Genomic DNA, 13,517 nt, shown 5'->3' with positions numbered 1-13,517 from the left:
CACCTGACGTCGTGTGGCGGAGGGTACTATGAGTACCTCTATCGGTTCTCTCTTCTATTCCAGTCTCGTAGTGTTCGTGGAAAGAAAGATTGTCGGTATGTCTCCGTGTGGGCTCTAATCTCTCTGATTTTATCCTCATGGTCTCTTCGCGAGATTTACGTAGGAGGGAGCAATATACTGCTTGACTACTCGGAGAACGTATGTTCTCGAAACTTCAACAAAAGTTCATACCGAGCTACTGAGCGTCTCTCTTGCAGAGTCTTCCACTGGAAAACAGTAATATCAGAAACTGAGTCTTGATGCAAAACACCTTGTTACTCGTTTATTTCTTTATGATCCCGAACTAGTTTCGGCGACAAATACCATCATCAGTGGTTTTTTTAATCTAAAACATGCAGAAAATGGCATCGTTATACAAACACAGTAAAACATTACTACATTTTTACAATTCGTCTTTTGGAATATAGTTTTCTATTGATACTTTCATACTACCTTATTTATTGTATATGACAGCATGTTTTAAGCAATTATTGGCGCTGTTTGCGACATATTTTCTGTGCTCTTCTTTTCTGTTGCCGCCTTTTCACTTAGCAAACATCATGTCATCTGAAACCATGTAAAGAGTGAGTAAAAAGACGGCAACAGAAAAAATGAGCACAGAAAATATGTTGCAAACAGGGCCAGTAATTGCTTAAAACATGCTGTAACATACAATAAATAAGGTAGTATGAAAGTATCAATAGAAAACTATATTTCAAACCTGATGATGGTGATATTTGTCGCCGAAACTAGTTTGGGATGATAAAGAAATAAACTTATAACAATGTGTTTTGCGTCAAGGCGCACTCAATTTACTGTTTTTCTATGCAAACACGGACCAAATGGAAGAGTTCCAAGATAATATTATTGTCTTCCACTGGAGTTTACCTATCATCTCCGTCACGCTTTCGCGATTACTAAATGATCCTGTAACGAAGCGCGCTGCTCTCCGTTGGATCTTCTCTATCTCTTCTATCAACCCTATCTGGTACGGATCCCACACCGTTGAGCAGTATTCAAGCAGTGGGCGAACAAGTGTACTGTAACCTGCTTCCTTTGTTTTCGGATTGCATTTCCTTAGGATTCTTCCAATGAATCTCAGGCTGGCATCTGCTTAACGACGATTAATTTTATATGGTCATTCCATTTTAAATCAGTTCTAATGCCTACTCCCAGATAATATATGGAATTAACTGTTTCCAGTTGCTGACCTGCTATATTGTAGCTAAATAATAAAGGATCTTTCATTCATTGTATTCGCAGCACATTACACTTGTTTACATTGAGATTCAATTGCCATTCCATGCACCATGCGTCAATTCGTAGTAGATCCTCCCGCATTTCAGTACAATTTTCCATTGTTACAACCTCTCGATATACTCACCTCGAGGTGAGATGGTGCCCCTAAAAGCTGCAACAACCAGCTTCGATCAAATTACCTATGGAATCAGTATGCAGAATGCAATGCGAAGTACTCCATGAAAAAGATACGTCATCCAGTTACATTAATGTCGCCACGTGTTAAAAACTTGAACAACTTTTGGATCGCTAACTGCTGCAAGACATGCGGGAAGAGCGGCAATGAGGTTCTGGATTGTGTCGACAGAGATGTGGAGCGGTCTTGACTCCAGAGCCGTGGACAGCTGCGCTACGTTTCTCGGTTGAGGATTTATGGCGCCAACAGCTCGATCGAGGTGGTCCCGCTGAATTCCGATTTGGTTTAAATCTGGGAAGTTTGGTGGCCAGGGAAGTACAGGTAACTCATTCTGGTGCGCATGGACACTGCGAGCTGTATGACACATTACAATGTCCTGCTGATAGATGCCACCGTGCTGCTGTTAAACGAACTGCATCTAAGAGTGGACATGGTCCTCAAGGATAGATGCATAGTTGTGTTGATCCTTTGTGCACTCCAGACTGACGAAATCACTCAAGGAATGGCTCTGTCCTGGACTCTTCCGACGATCGTTGCAGCGTGTAAGCTTCCAGACGTTTCAAAAAGTCGTACACGCCAACGGCCATCTGTCCGATAGAGCATAAAACGTGATTCATGTAAAAAGGCCATTGTCACTACTCAGTGCGTGTCCAGCTGCGGTACTGCCGTGCAAATCCCAGTCTTCGTCGCCGAAGAACGGCAGTCAGCGTGGGTACATGTAATCCGGCGCCTCCCTGCTGCGGAGGCCCATACGCAGCCACGTTCGCTGAATAGTCTTTGAGTAAACACTGTTGGTAGCCCCTTGGTTCATCTGGGCGGTTAGTAGCTCAACAGTCGCACGTTCACTCGTACACGTCATCGCAGCCGTTATTCAATTCTGTCATCCATGGCCTGTAGTCATCGCACTTGCCTTGCAGCCGGTATTAGATGGTGCCATTTTGCCATGGACGGTATATTTTAGCGACGGCGGCAAGTGAGCAGTTTAAAAACTTAGCCGTTTCGAAAATACTTCCATCCTTGGCCCGAAAACCAATAATCTTGTCATTCTTAGTGTCAGATAAATCACTCAATTTCCGTATTATGACAAGATTGCACTGTTCGCGCTTCGTATACCCTGCACTGCTGTCACCTGCCATCTGTGAGTAGTAACTGCATGTTTACGTAGAGCATGGGCGGTGGTCACATTAATGTGACTGCGCCTTACATAAAGTGTATCCAGAGGACATGTGGCATGTAACTGGAAAAGTTTCATGAAGATCTCTCCGTTCCCGGTCAGTCCCACATTCCGATCTCTGACAGGGGACTCCAGAGGGGGAGGTAACTAACATTAAAAGATGAAATAAAGAAACAAACAATAACATCCTACGAATCGGAGCAGCCATAAGTTTCAACGTGGTAGGAAGAGACGAAAATCTGAAAAGCGAAAAGCAAAGTCTCAATCTAGATATAGTTGGGTACGGTGAAGTGAAACTGAAAGAATATAAGAAGTCATAGACATACGAATATAGGATAATATCAACAGCAGCAAAAAATGCTACATCGACGGTGGGATTTGTTATTAAAAGGGAAGTAGAGCAGAGAGTCAGCTACTGTGAACAGATCAGTGATAGGGCTGTTTTCATGAGAATCAACAACAAACCAATTCGGGCAGCGACAGTTCCGTTATACATGCCAACATCGCAAGCAAAAGACGAAGAGATAGATAGAGTATATTAGGATATTAAACGTGTAAGTCAATATGTAAACGGAGATGAACATGTAATAATTGTGGGAGTTTTGAACGTGGTTATAGGGGAAGGAATAGAAGAAACGGTTACGGCAGTATAAGGCTAGGCAGCATTAATGAGAAAGGAGAAAAGCTAACTGAGCTCTGCATGAAACTATAGACGGTAATAGCGAGTATTCTGTTCGAGAATCACAAGACGATGTGGTATACTTCGACAAGACCAGGAGACATGGGAAGATTTCACCCGGATTACAACATAGACAGACGGAGATTCCGAGACAAGACATCCACAAAGTGGTCAAAATTGTGTGTTGAGTGATCGTGGAAGACGGTCATTGGAGAGGATTGTGACAACAAATAAGAAGATGAGAACTGCAAAATTTAGTGCAGTACTGAATGTCACATTGGTGAACAATGTGCCGGCCGGTGTGGCCGTGCGGTTAAAGGCGCTTCAGTCTGGAACCGCGTGACCGCTACGGTCGCAGGTTCGAATCCTGCCTCTGGCATGGATGTGTGTGATGTCCTTAGGTTTGATTAGTTCTAAGTTTTAGGCGACTGATGACCTCAGAAGTTAAGTCGCATAGTGCTCAGAGCCATTTGAACCATTTTTTGGTGAACAATGTCAGCACTAAAACAACACGAAGGCAGCTCCATAAGGCAGGAACTTCAGAGTCGTAACACCTGCACTATGGACCAATATGGCTGAGATTACGCCCCAAGAGTGAAACGTAACGGGGATTCGGCGATGATTTCTGCAACCACACCGTGGTATTCTGTGGCCCCACAGGTTCTCTGACAGGTTCCATTACTGTCAAAGGCTGTATGACTAATTTAGCTCATCTGGTCCATCGCCGTGGTGATGCTGTATTCCAAGACGACAGGGCCCTAATTCGTACTGCTCGCGTTGTCCAGGATTGGGTATTTGAGCACGGGGGAGAACTGTCGCATCCCCTCGGCCACCAGACGTAATACAGGGTTATTACAAATGACTGAAGCGATTTCACAGCTCTAAAATAACTTTATTATTTGAGATATTTTCACAATGCTTTGCACACACATACAAAAACTCAAAAAGTTTTTTTACGCATTCACAAATGTTCGATATGTGCCCCTTAGTGATTCGGCAGACATCAAGCCGATAATCAAGTTCCTCCCACACTCGGCGCAGCATGTCCCCATCAATGAGTTCGAAAGCATCGTTGATGCAAGCTCGCAGTTCTGGCACGTTTCTTGGTAGAGGAGGTTTAAACACTGAATCTTTCACCTAACCCCACAGAAAGAAATTGCATGGGGTTAAATCAGGAGAGCGTGGAGGCCATGACATGAATTGCTGATCATGATCTCCACCACGACCAATCCATCGGTTTTCCAATGTCCTGTTTAAGAAATGCCAAATATCGTGATGGAAGTGCGGTGGGGCACCATCCTGTTGAAAGATGAAGTCGGTGCTGTCGGTCTCCAGTTGTGGCATGAGCCAATTTTCCAGCATGTCCAGATACACGTGTCCTTTAACGTTTTTTTTTTTTTGCAGAAGAAAAAGGGGCCGTAAACTTTAAACCGTGAGATTGCACAAAACACTTTAACTTTTGGTGAATTGCAAATTTGCTGCACGAATGCGTGAGGATTCTCCACCACCCATATTCGCACATTGTGTATGTTCACTTCACGATTAAGAAAAAATGTTGCTTCATCACTGAAAACAAGTTTCGCACTGAACGCATCCTCTTCCATTAGCTGTTGCAACCGCACCGAAAATTCAAAGCGTTTGACTTTGTCATCGGGTGTCAGGGCTTGTAGCAATTGTAAACGGTAAGGCTTCTGCTTTAGCCTTTTCCGTAAGATTTTCCAAGCCGTCGGCTGTGGTACGTTTAGCTCCCTGCTTGCTTTATTCGTCGACTTCCGCGGGCTACACGCGAAAGTTGCCCGCACGCGTTCAACCGTTTCTTCGCTCACTGCAGGCCGACCCGTTGATTTCCCCTTACAGAGGCATCCAGAAGCTTTAAACTGCGCATACCATCGCCGAATGGAGTTATCAGTTGGTGGATCTATGTTGAACTGCGTCCTGAAGTGTCGTTGCGCTGTTATGACTGACTGATGTGAGTGCATTTCAAGCACGACATACGCTTTCTCGGCTCCTGTCGCCATTTTGTCTCACTGCGCTCTCGAGCGCTCTGGCGGCAGAAACCTGAAGTGTGGCTTCAGCCGAACAAAACTTTGAGTTTTTCTACGTATCTGTAGTGTGTCGTGACCATATGTCAATGAATGGAGCTACAGTGAATTTATGAAATCGCTTCAATCATTTGTAATATCCCTGTATTATTGAGCCTTTTGTGGCTATGCTAGAAAGAAGGGTGTATGATCGCTTTCCACTTCCATCATTGGTACCTATATTTTTCATTGCAATGTAATACGAATGGTATAAGGTTCTCTTGAAAACAGTACAGAACCTCTATCCACAAGTTCCGAGACGATTGGAACAGTAATGTGTTGTGCTTTAGGTGTTTCCAGATTTTTGACTACCACTTGTAAGTGCGAGAACAATTGTACAATCAGCTTAACAGCCACGCATTCAAGCTGCTGATAAGAATAATATAGGGAAATGAAAAAGAAAACTGATTATCTGTTGGATGACGATCAAATTGACTTTAGGAAAGAAAAAGGCATCAGAGAGACAATTCTGACGTAGCACTTGATAATGGAAGCTAGACTGAAGAAAAATCAACCACTCATAGGATCTGTCGATCTAGAGAAAGCATTCTATAATTTTAAATGGGTAAGATGTTTGAAATTCTGAGTAAATACGGGTAACCTGTAGGAAAAGACGGCTAATATACAATTTGCACAACATCCAAGAGGAAACCATAAGATCAGAAGACCAAGAACGATGTGCTGGGATTAGAAATTGTGTAAAGCAAGGATGCTGTTTTTCGCTTTTACTGTTCAAGCTGTACATCCAAAAAGCAATGACAGAAATAAAAGAAAGATTGAAGAGTGTGATTAAGATTCAAGGTGAATGGATACCAATGATAAGATTCGCTGATGACATTAGTATTCCCAGTGAAAGTGAAGAGGAATTACACATTTTCTTGAATGGAATGAACAGTCTAATGAGTAAAGACTATGGACTGAGAGTAAATCGAAGAAAGACGAAGATAATGGGAAGCAGCAAAAATGAGAATAGCGACTGCTACTTAGGCAGCGAAATAACTCATGACGAACGGAGCAAGTTGGACATAGAAAGAAGACCAGCACTTTCAAAAAGGGCGTGCCTGGCCAAGGCAACTAGTGTCAAACATAGGCCTCAATTTGAGGAACAAATTTCTTAGCACAGCATGGCATAGTAGTGAAATATAGACTGTGGGAAAACCGTAACAGGAGAGAAACGAAGCATTTGAGATGGGGTGATTTTGAAAATCAGGTGTTCTGATGAGATAAGGACTGAAGAGGTTTTCTGCAGAATCGTCGAAGCAAGGAGCATATAGAAAGCACTAACAAAAAGAGGGCACAGGATGATTGGACATGTCTTAAGAAATCAAGGAATAACCTCCCTGGCACCAGAGGGAACGTAGACGCTAAAAACTCTAGGGAAATAACTGAGGACGTAGGGCGCAAGTGGTACTGTGCAACTGCTACTCTGATATGAAAAGGTTAGCGCAGAAGAGGAATTCGAAGTGGCGGTCAAACCAAACAGACTGAGAGAGAGAGAGAGAGAGAGAGAGAGAGAGAGAGAGAGAAGCAGGATATGGGTACCTCACGTTATCAAGCCCAAGACCAACATTCTCGGTAATTTGCATTTACTATAACTGCCATTTCCTCTCTGATTTCTTCACATTATTGCTGCAGCCACTTTCTTTAACTTTTTTGGGTCTTCTGCTGCCTCTCATTGCTGTATTCCATACTTTTTCTGATTTTTTTTTGTGTTTTCCTCATTCGTCGATATATTTATTCGTTCTGGTGAGCAGAATTTCTTCGCAGTTACCTAAAAATATGTGAATTTGTCTGTCTAACTTCTGTAATTAGCACTTTTCCCCCACAACTATCTACTGTAGTATTCACTATCGCTATATCTATGATCTCGAAGAAATACACTCGTACATCTTCTAGAGTGAATTTCATTTCTGCTGACGGTTAGCTTCACCTTGCTCTTGTCGTGGTGTTTAGTATTAACTGAAGGTAGTAGCAACATAGCCGTCGTTCATCCATCTTTGATAATTCTCTATTTTCCGCATAACGAACTTCTATGACTCAACGACTGTTACATGGTTACTAATAAACAAATTAGACTGCTTAGTCTGTCTCTATCGACCTAATGCGTTCCAAGCTTGCGCCTTTGTAACATTAAACAATGCAGAAGTAATCATTATCACAGACTATGAGCTCTTGACTTGCTCTATTTTTGTTGGTATTCTAGACGTCTTATATAGACTGTTACATGAGTTTTTGTTTCATTGCTCCCAGTGAATCCTTTTCACAACAGAAACTGGAAATATGCTGGGTGTGGAAGCGCCTTACATCGGTACATAACAATTACAGTCGCACAAACATTGCGTTGAACCGCAAACTTTGGTTCCCACGTTCGGTAGGACTTCCTGAAAAATGTTTCATTGCTAATACTAACAAAATGCAGAGAAGGGTGCTAACTCACCGTTTGCGACGCTACCGCTATAAAGCGTTAAGTCAGCGAGCTACAAGCGCGCAGAAACTTGACCGCTGGCGGTACGGGACAGGACGTGTTTTCCATCACCGTGCTGCCCAACTGAGCTGCCATCCTTAGTGCTGCTTGTCTCAGTGCCTTGCACGTTCCTTAATTAGGGCGGCAGCCTGGAAGATGTGAAAAGTATGACCAAGTAGTTCATCTCGAGCATTCACATTTTGTTTATACACCTCAGAATTCATCCAAACCTACTAACGAAAATTTAATGCCGTAAGGTCTGGCTACCTTGATGGCCACTTAATTGTACCACCACGGTCAGTCCAGTGAGTAGGGTAAGGGCGGTCAAATACGGAACGACTCCATCATGCTGCAAGTATATCGCAGTCCGTGTGGCCAAAGGAACGTCATCACGGCGTTCAACAAAGGAATTTTCCAAAAACTGCAAATAATTCTGTCCCCCATTCCCTCTTCTAAAATGACTGGATCTATCAATAATATAACGATCATGCCGCATCAAACATTGATCGAAAAATTAACTTGGAAATTTGTTTCCATTGTAGCGCGTGGATTTTCTTACGATCATCGATGATTATTACGTGTGTTGTTGATTCCATTCCGTGTAAATGTGGCTTCATCAGTGAATAGTGTTAATGAAAGCATATGACGATTTACATTTAACAAGAGACAAAGTTAAAATCGTGTGGCATTGTTGGCAATGTGAAGACTGGACAGGACACAGTGCATTTGAAATGGGCACAAGTTTTCCGCCTGTAGTGTTCGCCGCAGATGTATACGTGAGACACGTGCAGAAAGTCGCCGTGTGCTCGTAGTAGAACTACACTGCCACATTTCAACGTTGTGCTACTATTCCTGCGCAGGTTGTTGAACTACACGTTCAGAAGAAAAATGGGAACTTGGAAGACTATCTGTTTCAACAAATGTGGTGAAAACTCCTGTAAACACTCTGCGAATAGGAATTCGAGGTGTCGGAAAGCGACTGGCACCGCAGAAGCCGTAAACATACACTATTTCTGTACATTCTTCGTTAGTGCAGATGTGTGGCATTTTAGCCAGAGCGTGTACAAAAACAGTTAAGCGATGATTCTCTCTGATAAATTCTGAATTCCCCGCACTACTTCACTCACAATACGTCACTTACAACTGGGCGTTCAGCGGGATAGTTTAATGGCAGAAAGACATCCCGAGCAGAGACTGAAAGCAACGAGTTAGGTTTGGCTAGAAATAATCGTCAAAGAGGCAGGGTAAGAGACACATGCGTGCGCCAGTTACCGGAAAACAAATGTAGGTTAAATGAGTTCGATCTCGGACAGCATTCGAAATAGGGTATAAGTCCATATTAAGTTTCTTGCTTCAAATGGGCGTTCATGTTATGTACCGGAAAATCTGACCATTCCTCCTGGGACACAATGTATAACGGAATATTATAGAATACAAAGGTATTATTATCTAAAAACCGCAAACTTATGTCATTGCCTATCCTCTCCCCGCAAACCCTTGAAAATGAAATATGTCATCATCACTTTGCTGCGCGGGATTAGCCGAGCGCTCTTAGGCGCTGCAGTCATGGACTGTGCGGCTGTTCCCGGCAGAGGTTCGAGTTCTCCCTCGGGCATGGGTGTGTTTGTTTGTCCTTAGGATAATTTAGGTTAAGTACTGTGTGAGGTTAGGGTCTGATGACCTTAGCAGTTAAGTCCCATAAGATTTCACACACATTTGAACATTCGTCATCACTTTCTTTGGGCCTCTGTACCACTCCAACGCGGGGTCGGCCTTGTTTTTATGGATTTATCAATTTTAGTGTCAGACGGTGGCCAGATGCCCCTCCTGTCGTCACCCTGTGCCCCCCAGGACGGAATCAGTGTACCCAGCTGTCTGCGTCTAGTTGTTGTTGTTGTTGTGGTCTTCAGTCCTGAGACTGGTTTGATGCAGCTCTCCATACTACTCTATCCTGTGCAAGCTTCTTCATCTCCCAGTACCTACTGCAACTTACATTCTTCTGAATCTGCTTAGTGTATTCATCTCTTGGTCTCCCTCTACGATTTTTACCCTCCACGCTGCCCTCCAATGCTAAATTTGTGATTCCTTGATGCCTCAAAACATGTCCTACCAACCGATCCCTTCTTCTACTCAAGTTGTGCCACAAACTTCTCTTCTCCCCAATCCTATTCAATACCTCCTCATTAGTTACGTGATCTACCCACCTTATCGTCCATGTTTCACTTCCATACATGGCTACACTCCATACAAATACTTTCAGAAACGACTTCCTGACACTTAAATCTATACTCGATGTTAACAAATTTCTCTTCTTCAGAAACGATTTCCTTGCCATTGCCAGTCTACATTTTATATCCTCTCTACTTCGACCATCATCAGTTATTTTACTCCCTAAATAGCAAAACTCCTTTACTACCTTAAGTGTCTCATTTCCTAATCTAATTCCCTCAGCATCACCCAATTTAATTTGACTACATTCCATTATCCTCGTTTTGCTTTTGTTGATGTTCATCTTATATCCTCCTTTCAAGACACTGTCCATTCCATTCAACAGCTCTTCCAAGTCCTTTGCTGTCTCTGACAGAATTACAATGTCATCGGTGAACCTCAAAGTTTTTACTTCTTCTCCATGAATTTTAATACCTACTCCGAATTTTTCTTTTGTTTCCTTTACTGCTTGCTCAATATACAGATTGAATAACATCGGGGAGAGGCTACAACCCTGTCTCACTCCTCTCCCAACCACTGCTTCCCTTTCATGCCCCTCGACTCTTATAACTGCCATCTGGTTTCAGTACAAATTGTAAATAGCCTTTCGCTCCCTGTATTTTACCCCTGCCACCTTCAGAATTTGAAAGAGAGTATTCCAGTGAACATTGTCAAAAGCTTTCTCTAAGTCTACAAATGCTAAAAACGTAGGTTTGCCTTTTCTTAATCTTTCTTCTAAGATAAGTCGTAAGGTTAGTATTGCCTCACGTGTTCCAACATTTCTACGGAATCCAAACTGATCTTCCCCGAGGTCTGCTTCTACCAGTTTTTCCATTCGTCTCTAAAGAATTCGCGTTAGTATTTTGCAGCTGTGACTTATTAAACTGATAGTTCGGTAATTTTCACATCTGTCAACACCTGCTTTCTTTGGGATTGGAATTATTATAGTCTTCTTGAAGTCTGAGGGAATTTCGCTTGTTTCGTACACCTTGCTCACCAGATGGTAGAGTTTTGTCATGACTGGCTCTCCCAAGGCCATCAGTAGTTCTAATGGAATGTTGTCTACTCACGGGGCCTTGTTTCTACTCAGGTCTTTCAGTGCTCTGTCAAACTCTTCACGCAGTATTATATCTCCCACTTCATCTTCATCTACATCCTGTTCCATTTCCATAATATTGTCTTCAAGTACGTTGCCCTTGTGTAAACCCTCTATACACTCCTTCCACCTTTCTGCCTTCCCTTCTTTGCTTAGTACTGGGTTGCCACCTGAGCTCTTGATATTCATACAAGTGTTTCTCTTCTCTCCAAAGGTCTCTTTAATTTTCCTGTAGGCAGTATCTATCTTACCCCTAGTGAGACAAGCCTCTACATCCTTACATTTGTCCTCTAGCCATCCCTGCTTAGCCATTTTGCACTTCCTGTCGATCTCATTTTTGAGACGTTTGTATTCCTTTTTGCCTGCTTCATTTACTGCATTTTTATATTTTCTCCTTTCATCAATTAAATTCAATATTTCTTCTGTTACCCAAGGATTTCTACTAGCCCTCGTCTTTTTACTTACTTGATCGTCTGCTGCCTTCACTACTGCGTCTAGTATAAACCATGAAATAGTGCGCACGTTTACAAATGTCGGCGAGTCGTGTAAATGGGGCGGGACGTGGAGACCAGCGCGGTGTTCACCTAGAGGGATGTGGAAAACCACCTAAAAGCCACATCCCAGCTGGCTAGCACACCGTCCCTCATCGTTAATCCGCTGGGCTGTTCGATCCGAGGCCGGCGGGCCTACCCAAGTCTAGGTAGCGGCGCGTTACCGCTCTCGGCTAACCTGGGGGGTTCTGGAAAATGAAACATGTGAAAATGAATTATATACACTTACACTTTTACAGTAATGTTCAGACTGGTTACAAATTCCTAGCAGTGGCAATTGCAGGGCTGGTGAACGCGCCTGCAGTTCCCGCGTCCCCAGCCACGTCGTCGGCGACGCCCACATCGACGCCGCCGTCTAGTGGCACGGTTCCCGGCCCCAGCCCCACCCCCGCCTCCGGGCGACCGCGGCCGCGGCTGACGCGCCAGGCGGCGGTGCAGCTGGACGACTTCCTGCCGCCCCCGATGCCGCCGTCTCCTCCACCCCCGCCGCCCCCGGCGCCGGCTCCGCCCCTCCCGCAGGTGCTGCCGCCGCCCCCGCGACTGCTGACCACCATCCCGTCCTCTGGGGAGGCTGAGCTGCTGGAGGAGGAGGCGGAGGAGGAGGAGCGTGCTGCCCTGCTGCCTCCACAGACCGCGGTCGCCACCACCACCACAGCCACGAAACCCGCCACCACGCCCTGCTATGCCGTCCTCCATACTGGGCCGCCACACACAACCAAGGTATCCTCTCTGCAAATATACTACTTGCTGTCCACATGTCTGTTCTAGAGACACTGCTGAGGGTGTGGCCTGTTTTTGAAAGATTTTATTATCTACATGTGGTGCCTGTTCTTTTTGACATGTCCTGCAGCCAACATGAATAAAGACATGAAGGGATTCAAAACATTCGCTGGCAGTGGTTATTGATTTATATCAATGGGACAAGTTGCAAATTTGTGCCAGACCGGAATTCGAATCCTGATCTCCTAGAAAGGTAGATGCGCTGAGCGCTACGCCATCCGGACACAGTGGCCACCGCAACAGCACGGAAGCCTCCCGTCAGATCAAAATTCTTACATTACATAGAAATGCCGAGCGGTTCTAGGCGCTACAGTCTGGAACCGCGCGACCGCTACGGTCACAGGTTCGAATCATGCCTCGGGCATGGATGTGTGTGATGTCCTTAGGTTAGTTAGGTTAAAGTAGTTCAAAAGTTCTAGAGGACTGTTGACCTCAGAAGTTAAGTCCCATAGTGCTCAGAGCCATTTAAAGCTTCCCATAGGAGAGACCGTTCGCCTGGTGCAAGTTTTTGGAGATGACGCCCCTCTGGCGACTTGCGTGTCGATGGGGACGAAATGATGATGATAAGGACAACACAACACCCAGTCCCTGAGCGGAGAAAATCGCTGACCCAGCCGGGAATCGAACCCGGGCCGTTAGGTATGAAATTCTGTCGCGCTGACCACTCACCTACCAGAGTCGGACTTACACCACATAATACTGAAGTAGTGCCCATGCTCAGACACCATACATAAAATTAATTACAACGGTGATGGCTGCATTTTTGGACGAAATTAGTGATGGTGAAAGTATAAGTATCTACGACACGACGACCTGTCTGGCGCAGCGCTGATAAATTATATACACAAACATTCCTTGTCGATCACTCTATCCATTAATGAAAACCAATCGAAATCTCTTCGGTAGTTGCTGCGATCACATCAACCTACAGACAGAAAAACGCGGCGAGGGACTTCAGTTTAGTAATCTGTATAGACGTATCATATAAAATCTATTTATACATTTTATCG

The 13,517-nt window shown here is 44.2% G+C and overlaps 1 protein-coding gene across 1 annotated transcript in view; it reads left to right on the top strand.

Annotated features, from left to right (window-relative positions):
- LOC126413133 (lutropin-choriogonadotropic hormone receptor-like) overlaps positions 1 to 12,123 on the top strand; it is a gene marked incomplete at its 3' end in the record, with an annotated part of 673,520 nt that extends 661,397 nt beyond the window's left edge. Inside the window, exon 22 of the mRNA XM_050083025.1 lies at positions 12,011 to 12,123. Coding sequence (XP_049938982.1) covers positions 12,011 to 12,123 — 113 coding nt within the window. The remainder of the gene's footprint in view (positions 1 to 12,010) is intronic.
- Positions 12,124 to 13,517: the final 1,394 nt, after the last annotated feature.

Source organism: Schistocerca serialis, chromosome 7 (assembly GCF_023864345.2).
Source record: "Schistocerca serialis cubense isolate TAMUIC-IGC-003099 chromosome 7, iqSchSeri2.2, whole genome shotgun sequence".
In the NCBI taxonomy this organism is placed as follows: Eukaryota; Metazoa; Arthropoda; class Insecta; order Orthoptera; family Acrididae; genus Schistocerca; species Schistocerca serialis.
Note: the sequence above shows the minus strand (reverse complement) of the source record. Positions and strands in the feature narration are given on the sequence as shown.